The sequence below is a fragment of the Amblyraja radiata genome, chromosome 15, assembly GCF_010909765.2.
Source record: "Amblyraja radiata isolate CabotCenter1 chromosome 15, sAmbRad1.1.pri, whole genome shotgun sequence".
Classification (NCBI taxonomy): domain Eukaryota; kingdom Metazoa; phylum Chordata; class Chondrichthyes; order Rajiformes; family Rajidae; genus Amblyraja; species Amblyraja radiata.
In genome coordinates, this window is record NC_045970.1 from 9,572,977 (window position 1) to 9,588,831 (window position 15,855).

Below are 15,855 nucleotides of genomic sequence, written 5' to 3' on the forward strand. Positions count from 1 at the left end.
CTACATTTGTTTTAACTAATCTCTTTCTTTTCACATATCTATAAAAACTTTTGCAGTCAGTTTTTATGTTCCCTGCCAGTTTTCTTTCATAATCTATTTTTCCTTTCCTAATTAAGCCCTTTGTCCTCCTCTGCTGGTCTCTGAATTTCTCCCAGTCCTCCGGTATGCTGCTTTTTCTGGCTAATTTGTACGCATCATCCTTCGCTTTGATACTATCCCTGATTTCCCTTGTTATCCACGGATGTACTACTTTCCCTGATTTATTCTTTTGCCAAACTGGGATGAACAATTTTTGTCGTTCATCCATGCAGTCTTTAAATGTCTTCCATTGCATATCCACCGTCAACCCTTTTAGAATTAATTGCCAGTCAATCTTGGCCAATTCACGTCTCATACCCTCAAAGTTACCTTTCTTTAAGTTCAGAACCATTGTTTCTGAATTAACAATGTCACTCTCCATCCTAATGAAGAACTCAACCATATTATGGTCACTCTTGCCCAAGGGGGCACGTACAACAAGACTGCTAACTAACCCTTCCTCATTACTCAATACCCAGTCTAAAATAGCCTGCTCTCTCGTTGGTTCCTCTACATGTTGATTTAGATAACTATCCCGCATACATTCCAAGAAATCCTCTTCCTCAGCACCCCTGCCAATTTGATTCACCCAATCTATATGTAGATTGAAGTCACCCATTATAACGGTTTTGCCTTTGTCGCACGCATTTCTAATTTCCTGTTTGATACCATCTCCAGCTTCACTACTACTGTTAGGTGGCCTGTACACAACACCCACCAGCGTTTTCTGCCCCTTAGTGTTTCGCAGCTCTACCCATACCGATTCCACATCCTCCAAACTAATGTCCTTCCTTTCCATTGCGTTAATCTCCTCTCTAATCAGCAACGCTACCCCACCTCCTTTTCCTTTCTCTCTATCCTGAATATTGAATATCCCTGGATGTTCAGCTCCCAGCCTTGGTCACCCTGGAGCCATGTCTCCGTGATCCCAACTATATCATAGTCATTAATAGCTATCTGCACATTCAACTCATCCACCTTATTACGAATGTTCCTTGCATTGAGACACAAAGCCTTCATGGGTTATATCAGGAGTTGCCTGCAATGGCTGAATAAACCTTGTATTGAGTACAGCTGTGTCCGCACCTTCTGAATGAAAAATGTTCGTTGTGACCAGCACGCTCCTGTATAAAGCTTTACCAAGGTAGCAGCAAGCCATGGCAGAGCTGGGGTTGGAGGGGGCAGGCTGATTTTCCAATGCCAGGTTCATACTGAAACAGTGGGAGCAAGTGATTAAAGAGTGTAGTCAAAGGAGCAAACCACTCAGGGCTAGAATGCAGAGTTGGGAATACAATGTAATAGCCTGACATGTGTGCTCAAGGTCAGTGACTACATTAGAAAATCCCTGACAAATGCGCCAGAGTGATCACACTCTGCTCCATGATATAGATCTCCATTAGCCATTTCACAATGATCTGTATCAATCAGGGTCCTATTTAAAATCCTAGAGCCTGCCACAAAGTCGCATACTTACCATCACTCAAACAATCATATCCATATCTCACAGTTTACGCACACTCCTTGTTTTTTCAGCCACGGATAACATTTTGCACATATCACACTGTAACAAATTCATTTACACTCTTCCCTTTTCTTGGAGCAAGTGGTGCCACAGATATCATGCCAGCAACAGCATTCTGACAGCAGAGAAAAAAACACTGTCCATAAGCTCAGTTTTCAGGACAAAGCTGTGCTGGCTGTTAGTGGGATGGAAACCTCATGGTTTTCACTGAGGACAGTGATATGCCAACATCTAACCCTGTTGGTTGATTAAGTGCACACCATTCACTTTTGATCTGTCTTCACAATAATCAAACCTTTGTGTCCTTCTCGCAAAGACTCGACAACTTCCACCTGCCTGGAGCCTGGCTATGAGAGAGGAACAAATCTAATTTCTCAACCTGGTCAGAAGCTGCCTGACTTGCTGACTTCCTCCAGCAGTTTGTTTTTTACCCCTCAAGATTCTAGCATCCACAGTTGCTTGTGTCTTAATTTCCCAGTCTATTGTTCAAACCCACCCTCTCAGATGCAGATACTCTATATAGTAGAGGTTCATAGAGTGACACGGCACAGAGACTGGCCTATTGACCATCTTGTCCATGCTGACCAGCAGGTACCTTTAGTCAATATACAGTCTGTAGCCATCCATGCCTTGGCAATTGAAGTGCTCAATGGTAGTTGCTTAGATGTGATCTCTAAACATGATGAGTTACTGGGTAGAAGTGACCACTGCCAGGGCATGTAGTAAGGTAGCTCATGTATCAGCTCCGTGGAGGATAAGACTACCCTGAACAGGGCAGTCTGCAGACAAAGACTAATAACAGGATGTTGCTATAATCTTCAGCTCCACCCTGGCTGTAATCAAACATAGTAAATATTCATAACCACTGCGACTTGAAAGGACACTGGCAATGTGATCTTTTCTCTGGACTGAAATTGTAGATCTCAGGGGTGGCACAGCGGCGCAGCAGTAGAGTTGTTGCCTTACAGCGCTTGCAGCGCCGGAGACCCGGATTCGATCCTGACCATGGGTGCTGTCGGTACGGAGTTTGCACGTTCTCCCCGTGACCCGCGTGGGCTTTCTCTGAGATCTTCGGTTTCCTCCCACACTCCAAAGACATACAGGTATGTAGGTTAATAGTAAGATTAAACGAGAATTTACTAGTTTGAAGTTTGATCTTGATTTTATGAGGAGTTACGATGAGCGATTACGTGAAGAATGGCTGTCCGTCTGCGTGCGCGTCAATCTTCAAAGCAGCGGTGTAAAATCACAGATAAAAAAAAACTATGAATAGTAAGATTGTGAAGAAACTAGAACTTCCATATGACCTTGATAATATGAGGGTGGGAGCGGTGGGCACGTAATCGCTCATCGTAACTCCTCATAAAATCAAGATCAAACTTCAAACTGGTAAGCTCTCGTTTAATCTTACTATTTTACTTCGGAGTCACGTGAGTGACTACGTGAAGATTTCAAAGCTCTGTGATTTCACGCCGGTTACGAATCCAGGCGTCACACACTGATTGAATTGACCATGGATGAGTGTAGTCCTTAAAGCATTCAGACATAACGTAGTTAATAACACTGATGCTTTAAAGTGAAAATAATTTTTTTAATAGTAACCCCTCCATTTCTGGGGGGAAACTAGGAAACAGAACTTAAAACGGTCCGGTTATAGGCTTGTTGTAAAACCGGTGGAACATTCGTTCATTTGCCCATCCTGCAGCCGCTAGGATGTCGTCGAGGGGCACGTCCATAGCTCTTGCTGCCGACGTAGATGCAGCCCTGGTGGAGTGAGATTTAAAAATGTCAATGTTCACTCCCGCTTCCGCCATTACCTTCTTTAACCATCTGGAGATGGTTTGAGTCGATACCTTATGATGAGGTTTTTTATGACTGATCAGGACAGATTGCTCAGAGCCTCTGAGGTTCCTCGTAAATCTCAGATAATTATGTAAATGTGTTACCACACACACCGTGGGTCCTCAGGCTATGCCATGAACTCTATCTTAATCCCTGGCATTCCTGGCCTGCTCTGTTTTATCAAGTCCCTGATGACAAAAGTTATTTTGTTGACATTGGTGGTCATGTAGTCAAGTCGCAACTTGTGCAGAGTCTGGACTCTTTGTGCTGTTACCAGCGCCATTATCATGACCACCTTTAGAGTGAGTTTTGATAATGGTAAGGAGATAGGCAGTGCCCACTGTCGAAGTAAAGTAAGCACCATGCTCACATCCCAGATGTCCGTGTACCTTGGCCTTGGTGGTGTAGAATTGTATATACCCTTCATACATTTGGTTATAAGAGGGTGCGTTCCTATCGACCCGTGCCCTGCTTCTGGCACTATGGATTGCACTATAGCCTAATTTATGGTCATAGTACAGGGTGGATAGGAACTCGAGTATATCTGTGATCCGAACTGTGTCATATGAAATGTTGTTGGCCTTGCAGAACATTTCCCACTTCTTTATATGCGAGACGTACTGTTTTTTAGTACTGTCCTTCCATGCCGCTGTAATCACATCCACAGTTCGTTTGGACAGTCCAAGACCTTGGTATGGCCTCCTCAGAATCTGCAAACCAATAAATTGATTTGGTCATGTAGTGGATGGTTGCTCCCCGTAACTGGGTGCACTAGGAGGTCCCTGCTCTTGGGTACAGCCATTAATGGCTGGGTTATTATTCCCAAGATCTTCGGGAACCAGGCTTGTGTAGGCCAATCCGGCACTACCAAAATGCCTGTGGCTTTGTCTTGCTTGATTTTTGTCAAGCATCGGCTGATGAGGCAAAATGGAGGAAATGTATACATGAAAATTCCTCCCTAATTGAGGGAGAAAGCATCCACCGCCACTGCTCCTGGATCCGGCTCCCAGGACACATATTTGGGTAACTGATGGTTTAATCTAGATGCAAACAGATCAATATCTGGGATGCCAAATCGTGTGGTTATTTCATTAAAAACTGCACGATTTACCATCCATTCTGTGACCTGGCATCTGCCACCGTGTTGTATCTACCTGGTAGATAGACAGCTGTGACCCAAATATCCCTCTCGATACACCAGTGCCAGATAAGATTTGACAATCTATCACAAGATACAGATTTAACACCACCCATGTGATTGACATATGCCACCTCTGTAGTGTTATCAATCTGAATCTGAACATGCATATGTTGCATGTTGCTGCAAAAAGCCTTGAACTCATAATGTGCCCCCAACAATTCTAGGTAATTGATTCCATGTTGTTGATAGAATTACAGACTCCTGCTCATTCCATCTACCCCCACAGCTGGTGACTGTGTCAGTTGCTCCCCATCCTAACCCGCTTGCATCGGTTTGTAAGACCACCGATGGGGTTTCCAGCAAGATTTCCCTTGAGCTATGACATATGTTCATCATCCACCATTCTAATTCAACAATGGCCTCAGCTGGCAATCGCATTGGTTTGCCGTATTGACCAGCGTGGGATCTGAGTGCTCGTTCCTTTGCTTGTTGTAAATTTTGATAATGCAAAGGTCCGTAACGTACTGCTGGAAATGCAGCTACTAATTTGCCAATCACACTCGCCGTCTGCCTGATAGATGACTTATATTTGACTATAAGATCATTGCAGGCTTTAATAAGATCTAGTTGTTTGCCCCTGGGCAACGTCACTAACATATGAACTGTGTTAATTGTGAACCCCAGGTAATCAATAACCTTGGTAGGTATCAATTTTGATTTAACTGGGTGAACGAGGAACCCAAGTCTTTCAAACATGGTTTTTGTTGCTATGACTGATGATTCTGCCAGTTCTTTGGTGACCCCAAATTATAAAAATGTCATCCAAATATGCCATGACTATGTGATTCTGAGATTGTAATAGACCCAGAATAGGTTTCAGTAGTTTTGTGAATAGTCTGGGGGCTGAAGTTAGATCATTTGGCAGTGCCTTGTATTGTCATGACTGACCAATCCAGTTAAACTTCAAATATCTCCTGTGCTCTTTGTGAATAGACACCGAATAGTATGCATCTCTAAGGTCCATATAACCATTTTTGGAAACCAACTGTATTGCTGTGCCAAAGTTATCCATTTTGAAATGTTTATATTGCACATATGTGTTGAGTTCCGTAAGATCTAGAATGATACGACACCCTCCATCTTTTTTCTCTTTTGAGAAAATATTGGATATGAATTGGTGAGGTTCTGTATGTGACCTCTCAATGACATTTTTGTCAGATAATGTTTGAATTTCTTCTTGTATATCCATAGTTTCTTGTTGAGAGAATACATATGTGCGAATAGGTGAATGTTGTGTGGGTGGTAATGAATCCAAATTAAACTCAATTTTGAACCCTTGTATACTGTGCAGTATAAACCGATCAGTTGTGACCCAACACCATTTATTCAAGAAGTATTTCAACCTTCCTCCCACTGGTACTTGAGGCCTGTCTAAGGTGTTCCCCAAGGAACTAGGTTGACTTACCTCCGATGTTACTAGCGGTATGGCGCTGTTTTTTTCTCGCGAGGCTTGGAGGGTTGAGCTGGTGGTTGCCCTTTCCGCATCCTCGCTGTGGGCTGGCTGGGGCCTGCCCCTAAAAAAGACCTTGATGCTTCTTGTGTCGGTCTTCCACTTGTGCCGGGCGTGTATCGCCTGGAGCTGTAGGGTGCATCCTTTGCGACGGACCCTTTTGCGTGTTCTGGCCTTTGTTATGAGGCGGACAGTTTTTGCCTCGTCGTCCAGATCTCGCACCTGCCTTGGCAGATCTTCACAAAATAGATAGTTGGCTGGCTGGACATTGCTGGCCTTACATAGCATAGCACATTTTGAGTTAATTGATGGTCTCATTGCATTTTTACGCAGGCAATTAATCTCAAAATGGGCATTACACAGTAACGCCATGGTGTCTTGCTCTCTATCGCTGAGAAGTCTTCCAACCACTCCTCAAACCACTAATTTGAGGACTTTCTGGAGTTTCACCTCCTGTGTCCTGACTGCTGGTCCAATCTGTCCCCAGATGGCATGGTTCACAGCTTGAACGTTGAGGGAAGCACAGTTTGCAGGTGGGGGTACCTATTCATGGTTTCCTCCATGGCCAGTTCTTTTAACTGGTGGGATGCCAAGTAATTTATATTACTAGCCAGGTCTTCATCCGGGGTGCACCCAATGGTGTAGTTATAGCGAACCTGGATGACTGAAGCGGCACTTCTGCCCCGCGTCCCTGGGAATGCTTCCCCACTGTGCTCCCATATTCAGAGTCAGGATATTGTCGTCCTGATGTACTTCCCCCTTCTATGGAGAAGACACTTTGCTGCCCCATGTAAGAGGCTGATGGCACAGCCTGCTGTGGAGACCCGTGCTGATACTGCTCCCTCCTACGGAGCAGATCATTCTGGAGCAACTTCTCCACAAGTTGCTCCATGTGGGAGAGTCGTCCACGGACGCTTCCCGATGATGGAGGGAATCCCTCCTCCCCTGACTCATCTGAGTCAACGGGTCTGGCAGACTTATGTGTGGCTTTGCGTCCTGCCGGGACCGCCACGGTGCTCTCCTCCCGCACCAAGTCTTCTCCTGCCGGCTCTGCTGCCGGCGGCAATGTCGGCGAAAGAGACAGTCGCCCGATACCCGGATTACCGCTGTCTTCGGTAGCCGACTTCCCCACAGACCATCTCTTTACCTTCGACATCCCGGGTCTCCTGAAAACACAATTATTTTCGCAACCCGCAAAGACCGCAGATTAGTTTAAAAAACTTACCTGCCGCTTTTTAAACCTAACCGCTGGGAGGCCGCAATGCCCCTGCCAGTCGGTCGCTGTGCGTAGCTTTCAGATGCAATGACGCTCACGCAGACGGACGGCCCTTCTTCACGTAGTCACTCACGTGACTCCGAAGTAAAATTGATTTGGTATAAGTGTAAATTGTCCTTAGCGTGTGTAGGATAGTGTTAATGTGCGGGGATAGCAGGTCACTCGCTGGACTGAAGGGCCTGTTTCCGCACTGTATCTCTAAACTTCTTTTTTGCGTGTCCATCTTGTTACAAATGTTGGCCTCGCTGCCATCGTCCGTCATGAAAAGGACGCAAGCTTCCGGCGACAATCAGTGGAAGCCGTCACTTGTTGCAATAGATGATGGTGGTAGCAGAATTAACTCAGGATACTTCCAGTTTCCAGCCCCGCCACGTGGATGCTTCTGCTATGGGGCCATCTCTAAACTAAAAACTAAACTCTGTGGAGGAGGAGAGAGGGTGGGGTGGGGGTGAGTGGTGGGAGCATTGGTTGTGGGCAAATGTGGGGAAGCGGATGAATACATGGTCTGCTACGAGGTGAAAGGAAATGTTGATCAGTGGGTAAACACGGTGGAGCAGCTGGTAGTACTGCTGCCTCACAGCACCCGTGACATGGCTTCAATCCTGACCTCCAGTGCTGCCCACGTGAGTTTACACATTGTCTCCGTTTTGTGCTGTGTGATTCTTTGACCTCTATGCACTCTTGTCAGAGAAGCTTGTCAGGGCGGCAGGGTGGCGCAGCGGTAGAGTTGCTGCCTTACAGCACCAGAGACCCAGTTTTAATCCTGACTATGGGTGCTGTCTGTATGGAGTTTGTACATTCTCCCCGTGACCTGCATGGGTTTTCTCCTGGATTTCTGGCTTCCTCCCGCACTCCAAAGATGTACAGGATTGGAGGTTAATTGGCTTAGGAAAATGTAAAATTGTCCCTAGTGTGTGTAGGGTAGTGTTAATGTGCGGGGATCGCTGGTCGGTACGGACTAGGAGGGCCGAAGGTCCTGTTTCCACGCTGTATCTTTAAACTAAACTAATCTAAAGGTTTAGTGAGGCTTCAACTCTAGCATACAAATCTATGCTGTCAGGCTGATAGTTAGCTGATGATACTGCCTCCATCAACTGGAGCTAAGGGTGGGATCGGTATATACCAAGTCACATTACTGTCTCTGATGAAGACTGGGGAAATTATTTCCGGTGACCTGGACAATATTTACTCTCAGTCAACATTGCATGGTCATTGTTACATTACTGTTTACTGCGAGAAGACTTACTGTTGTTGTGCGTCCTGTGCTGACTACATTTTAAAAGTCGAAGAAGCTTTGTGATGTTTGGAAAGGTGCAATAAAAATGCAAATCTTTAATTTGTTATGGTGGAGCTTGAGCTCCTTGGCATGATCTGTTTACTCGACATATATTTGGCAGCTTTTAGTTGTGCGGACGCTAATGCCCTTAGCAATACAGCAGCTGTGAGATTCATGCCATACAAATCAGTCACCATATTGGTACTGAATTGGCACCGGAGTGCTAGAAAAACAAGGCTATAGAGCCAATTTTTGTAGCTAGCAGAGTAATGAGTTCTGGTTTATGTTGCAAAATGTTTGCATTTTGAAATTAATGACAAAAGCTTTGCTATCATTTAATTTAGCTTGGAAATGTAAGAGGTATAAATTACATTTTTACCGCGTCTAATCCAAAACTTAACATTAACCTAACCAAAATTTGGTATTTTGCTCAGTATCATAGGATTTGGGAAAGAGAATGGTCACTTAAGGGGCTGTCCCACTTGGGCGACCTAATTGTCGAGTTCAGAAGAGTTTGAAAACCTCCTTCGACTATGTTGAAGACGCCCTTCGACCTCCTTCGACGATGTTGAAGACTAGCTTCGACTAGCTACGCAATGGGCTAAGTGTTCGGCTGGCAACCGGAAGGTAGCTGGTTCGAATCCCGCTTGGAGTGCATACTGTCGTTGTGTCCTTGGGCAAGACACTTCACCCACCTTTGCCTGTGTGTGTGGATGTAATTATGTGAAGCACTTTGGGGTCAATGCAAGTTGACTAAAAATGTGCTATATAAATAAAGAAATTTAATTTAATTTAATTTACCACTAACTTCGGGAAAATTGGACACCGAATAGTGGAGAGTGAAGACGACCTCCTTCGATCTCCTTTGACCTCCCTTCGACTATGATGAAGACTATCTACGACTACCTTCGGCTACCCTCGATTACCTACGACTAACATGCCGACCTACTACGACCTACTACGACTAAACCTACAAGTAAAAAAGGCATCGATTTTTTCCATGGCGACCTTTATTCACTCGCGGGCATTTTTTAACATTGTGAAAAAAACCTAGCTGAGGCCTCGAGTACGCGGAGACCACTCTCGAGCATGAAGGAGAGTTACGAAGAACTCCTACGACCTCGTGTCGACCATGCTGCGAGTATGAGTCGAGGGCAAACTCGCCAAAAGTGGGACAGGCCCTTTGTCACTAAGATAGGAATGAAAAGCTGGAGTAACTCAGCGGGACAGGCTAAATGCTAAATGCATTTCGTTGTCTCTGTACTGTACACTGACAATGACAATTAAAATTGAATCTGAATCTGAATCTCTGGTGAGAAGGAATGGGTGAAATTTTGAGTCAAGAACCTTTTTCTCGAAGGGTCACCCATTCCTTCTCTCTCGAGATGCTGCCTCTCTCACTGAGTTACTCCAGCCTTTTGTGTCTATCTTCTGTTAAACCAGCATCTGCAGTTCCTTCATGCACATTTCATCACTTATTCTCTTGTGTAGCCTCCATTGTCCATTGTAGGCTGGGATGATAAATGACTTTACAATAAAGACTCTTTTTGACTGTGAATGTCATGGAGCTTCAAAACATTTAATTTCAAAGAGAAATCCTGTGGCATCCTGTCATCCTGTGGCAGCAATTGGCCGTTAATGCTGGTAAAGTCTCTCTCTGTACCAGATGAGTCACACACAAGAAGAGGGAGCCGGCCTTCCAATGCGACACTGAACCTAATGTTGATCAGCATGGTCTAAAGCCCCCATGTGCAGGAATGTCTGCAGATGCTGGTTTACATCAAAAATAGACACAAAATGCTGGAGTAACCCATCGGGACTGGCAGCACATTCTCTCTATGCAGACATGTTGCCCATCCCGCTGAGTTACTCCAGCATTTTGTGTCTATCTTCGGTGTAAACCTGCATCTGCAGTTCCTTCCTACTCCTGAATCTGGTGGTACATACCTTCACACTTTTGTATCTGCTGCCATTCCGACCATGCCTAATAAACAGTGACCTTTAACATCAAGAAGAACGAGACTGTCAGGGAGCAAGGCTAACTGCAGGTTCCTTTCAAATCATCCTGTTTTAATTTTTTTTCACCATTTCTTTATCATCATGAGATCTAAATCCTGGAATTCCCCACCCAACAGCATTCATTCTTGAAGCAGTGGGAGATCGCCTTTGTATTATTTGCACAGAATTTTACTCGAAACCTTTTTCTTTAATTCACTTATGGAATACGGGCATTGTTACTAATGTTGCTTGCCACTTATCAGTCCTCGTCCAAACACTGGCCACTCATTGCTGGATGCAGGAATGGACTTACATTGCTCAGGAGTCAGGAACGTAGCTGCACTCACCAACAAGCAGAGGAAAGACAAAACAGCTAAAGATGTTCAGTCCCAGCACATTCTCCCTATTAACTCCTGCAACTTTGTACTGAGACTAACCCTTGCAATCTCTCTTCTTTGATTTTCCCTTTTAAAGTTAACTTCTACAATTACCAGTCAAAATATTTTTTTATGTTACTTGGTGTGAATATTTTCTTATGTTACTTACTTCATAATATCCAGCTGCTGCAAAGTGCCTCAAGACATTTTACTAACTAAAAGTCACAATATATACAAATTAGAACTGCCGGTGATAATAATACATGTTAGAATAAGATTGCGAATTCCCATTGGAAAACTGGATTTGGAAAACGTCACAAATTGGTTCAGTGTATTACCATCAAGTTATTTTAAAGGTGATTTCAAATGTTCATATACATTATAACTGCAGCTGACAGATATGAAGATTATTGAAATGTTGATTACTGAAAATCTATTTGTCTGGAAAGTTAAGCTTCCAAGATTTGAGAAGTGAGACTAAAATATATTATTTGTGATGGATGGAGTGATAAAATTCATCAGGTCCCAACCTGTTATAGAACTGAACTTGATCTTGTTCTAACTATGTGGTCTATTTCATAAACATATGAATGTACTATCAAAATATCACTATGATATTTCACATCATTGTACTTGTGGATGGATTCTTAAAATGCATTCAAACTTTTTACATTCTTCGACTGATCTGAAATCCAAAGCTGACACTTGCACACATTTTAATTTGGTTTAGTTTAGAGATACAGCATGAAAACAGGCCCTTCGGCCCACAGACCATCGATCCCCACACACTAACACTACCCTACACACACTAGGGACAATTTTACATTCATACCAAGCTAATTAACCTACACACATGTACGTCTTACAGGGAAGGTGGCAATTCAAGGACACAAAACCCTGTAAGGACCGCACACTATCCCCGCACACTAACACTATACTACACCCACTAAGGATAATTTACAATTTTATCGTAGCCAATTAACCTGCAAACCTATACGTCTTTGAAGTGTGGGAGGAAACCGGAGCTCCCGGAGAAAACCTACGCAGGTCATGGGGAGAATGTACAAACTCCGTACAGAAAGCACCCATGGTCAGGATCGTACCTAGGTCTCAGGCGCAGTAAGGCAGCAACTCTACCGCTGTGCCACTGTGGAGGAAAAATTAATTCAACAGATTTTATTGGATCAACACATAAATTTAACGTGATCATATTGGTTATAGTAAACTGCATATAGTGTCTGAGATTTAATATGTTGCAACATGGCAATGCTCATCATCCTGTATTGTTATTTGTTCTACAGGATACATTGGAGGTTTTGGCAGAAAACTGCGAGTTCGATGAAAACGCTGGCTCCTTTGTGGCGTATTCACGGGCAGCATCAATGTTAAAATCACTTCCTTATCCAATAACTGGAATGAATGACCTGGAGGGACTGCCTTGTATTGGAGACCAAACAAGAGTTATAATTGAGGTACGAAACATTGTAAAAAGCTCTACAAGTCATTGTTGTTGACCCTGCTAGAACAGAGATTGAATATTACAAACCTCTTCAAGTCAACCACATAATCTGAAGAGGACTGTATCTTCATTTGTTAATATTTAATTCTGAAATGCTGAGTATGAATACTGATATCAATATTTTCTCAATGATTTAGTTTGATCATGTCGATGGGGCTGACATTAATATGTTGTCAGTTTGAAGAAGGGTCTCAACCCGAAACGTCACCTATTCCTTCTCTCCAGAGATGCTGCCTGTCCCATTGAGTTATTCCAGCATTTTGTGTCTATGTTCGGTGTAAACCAGCATCTGCAGTTCCTTCCTGCATAATGATATGTTATCCTTTCATTCATGCTCAGTGTGGATATCATCATATTCTTTAACTTTTTAATGTATAACTTTCATACTCATCCTTTTGACATCCTAACCCTTTAACCAAAACAAACTACTGTCAAATTCCTGCCGCACATTTCTCCTAACATCAATTACGTCAAATCCTCCACACCTCAGACTGAAGATACGCTGCTTGAGGAAACAGGTACACAGCATTTCAAAAGTAGCCAAGTGAACACTTGAAATGGCATTGCATATGAAGCCATGGATCAAGTCCTGATAAATGGGACTACTATAGATGGATGTTAGATAGTCTGCATGGACATGCTGGGCTGAAGAGCCTGTTTCTGTGATATACCTCTATGATGTGTGGCACTTTACTTCCTCACACTACATTATTTAGTTAACTCTCTGCTATCACTTGGTACCCACTCCTCAATTCTTGGTTTTACCCCCTTTTTCTTGTAAGATCATCTGGCTTGCCATATGCACTGGATCACACTTCTGGTCCATTTTGTGAAGAATACTGTGGTGCTTGAGTGCATCCATTTGTCTTTACACTGTGAGAAAATGAAATTGGTGGTGTCTCATCCTAGTTCTATGTGACTCAACATGTGGACTGTCGCTACGGAGCCATGTCCACCCCTCAACGGGTACCAACTTCTTCCTCCCTTTGCTCCTGAATCTTGGGGATTAAAGACCAGTTATCCTTTCCCAAAGAATCGTTAGGCATGAGAGGATGTAAGTGACGATGATGAGATTGAGAAATAGTAGGGAAGTTAACTCCGTTCAGTTCAGTTTAGTTTATTGTCAAGTGTACCGAGGTACAGTGAAAAGCTTTTGTTGCGTGCAAACCAGTCTGCAGAAAGACAATACAAGATTACAAACAAGCCATTTACAGTGTAACATGATTACAAATGAGCCATTTACAGTGTACTAACTATCACCCATCACATTTGAGCACAGTACAGGAGGAGGTGGAGATTGGCGAATGCCTGGATCCGATCACGTGCCATCTTTTTCATTGCCCATTGCCTTCAGTTGCCCTCTCTGCCCCCCCTGCTCCCCTTTCTCATGTCACATTGGGCTTTTCTCCAGGGAAACACAACTCGAGAGCAATCTTTCAAATGCAGCAGAAACTAAAAATGGTGTTACAAAGGTTCGAAATTGCCAGCATAATTATATGGCTTGCTATTGATTAAAATTGATTTAATGTGTTCATACAGGAACTTCTGGAAGAAGGAGTTTGCTCCAAGGTTGAAAGTTTGTTATGCGATGAGAAGTATAAAGCAAGAAAGGTAAATACTAGACAATGGGTGACAACACAAGGTTCAAATTGTTTACAGTGATTATAGAGAATGTACTGGGAAATATGAACATGTTGCAGGGCAGCAACCCATTGTAGGTATCAGTGGAAAGGAATATCATGTTAGGTGGGCAACATAGGGGATGCTTAGAATGTCTAATAGGTGTTGGTATGCACCGGAGGAATGTGCATAATGAATGTTAAGGATTGAAAGTGTAATGAATAATAGTAAGATTAAACGAGAACTTACCAGTTTGAAGTTTGATCTGTATTTTATGAGTAGTTACGATGAGGGATTACGTGAAGAGCCCGCTCAGCACGCATGCGCGACATACTTCAAAGCAGCGGTGTGGAATCACAGACAGACACAGTTCTTGAAATAAACATAGTAAAGAAAAGGAGACCTTAGTTATCATTGACCCATATTATTGAGGGTGGGAGCGGAGGGCACGTATCCCTCATCGTAACTCCTCATAAAATACAGATCAAACTTCAAACTGGTAAGTTCTCGTTTAATCTTACTATTTTACTTCGGAGTCACGTGAGTGACTACGTGACGATTTTAAAGCTCTGTGATTTCAAACCGTGTAACAGTTCATACTTCACTCGCTGCCGAAGTCTTTCGAGGGAGGAAGTATGTTATCGTAATCAACCATGATCACCAGCGGGAGTTACCCTATGGTTTGTAAAAACAATAATGGTGTTATTAACAACAACAAGACCAAATGCTCCCCCGGGCTTAAATTATATATTTTTTTGCAGATTATTTTTCTGCAAGCGATACAGGTTCTTTCAGTGGTTTGTTATAAAAGTTTGGAACGTATACTCCCTAGACCACTCCGCTGTAGCCAGGATGTGATCCGTTGGCACGTCCATCCTCTTAGTCACTGATGTGGATGCTGCCCTGGTGGAGTAAGATTTATACACGTTAATATGTACTCCAGCGACTCCCAGTACCTGCTTGAGCCACGTGAGATAGTTTGGCTCGTCACCTGACCATAACGTTTCTTGTGGCTGACCCATAAGGCTTTTTCTCTCCCTCGAGGATTACTTATTGTGTCGATGTAATTCAATAAGTGGGTCATGACACATAACCGTGGTTCAGGTGGGTATGCCCGGAATTCCATGACTAGACCTGATGTTCCTGGTCTGCTCTGTTTGCTCAGTCCCTAATAGTAATGTATCGTGGTGTAGTGGACCATATTGTCCAATCGTAGTGGATGGAGGAACTGGACTCTTTGTGCTGAGACAAGGCCATCAGCATGTCCCTTCAGGGTGGGCTGTTCCAGGTTGAGGGACCTGGCTGGTGACCATCCCCTAAGGTACGTCAGGTCCACACTGACATCCCAGATTTGGGTGTACCTGGGTCTGGGGGATTAACCTCTCCTGAATTTGATCACCAGCGGGAGTTACCCTATGGCCTGTGGTCCTGGTGCCTGAGTTAAGTAGGCTGACAGAGCACTTCTGGCTGAATCCTTTTTTGTGGTGAAGTCCTGCCAGAACTCCAGTACAGGTTTTTGTTGTAGTTGAATGTGTAGTTCCTGTGTTTGAGCAGTTTCTTCCCACTTCTTGATGTTTGTCAGGTATGTTCCCTAGTGGACATGCGACGGAATGCTGTCATCATGTTGATAGTGCTGTCTGATCCAGGCCCAGCAGTGGTCTTCCCAATTCTGCAATCCAGGCCCAGCAGTGGTCTT

At 43.7% G+C, this 15,855-nt stretch overlaps 1 protein-coding gene across 1 annotated transcript in view; it reads left to right on the plus strand.

Annotated features, from left to right (window-relative positions):
* The window catches only part of dntt (DNA nucleotidylexotransferase), a 367,455-nt gene that overhangs the window by 79,579 nt on the left and 272,021 nt on the right, over positions 1-15,855 (plus strand). The window contains exons 4-5 of the mRNA XM_033033629.1: positions 12,322-12,492; positions 14,079-14,150. Coding sequence (XP_032889520.1) covers positions 12,322-12,492; positions 14,079-14,150 — 243 coding nt within the window. The remainder of the gene's footprint in view (positions 1-12,321; positions 12,493-14,078; positions 14,151-15,855) is intronic.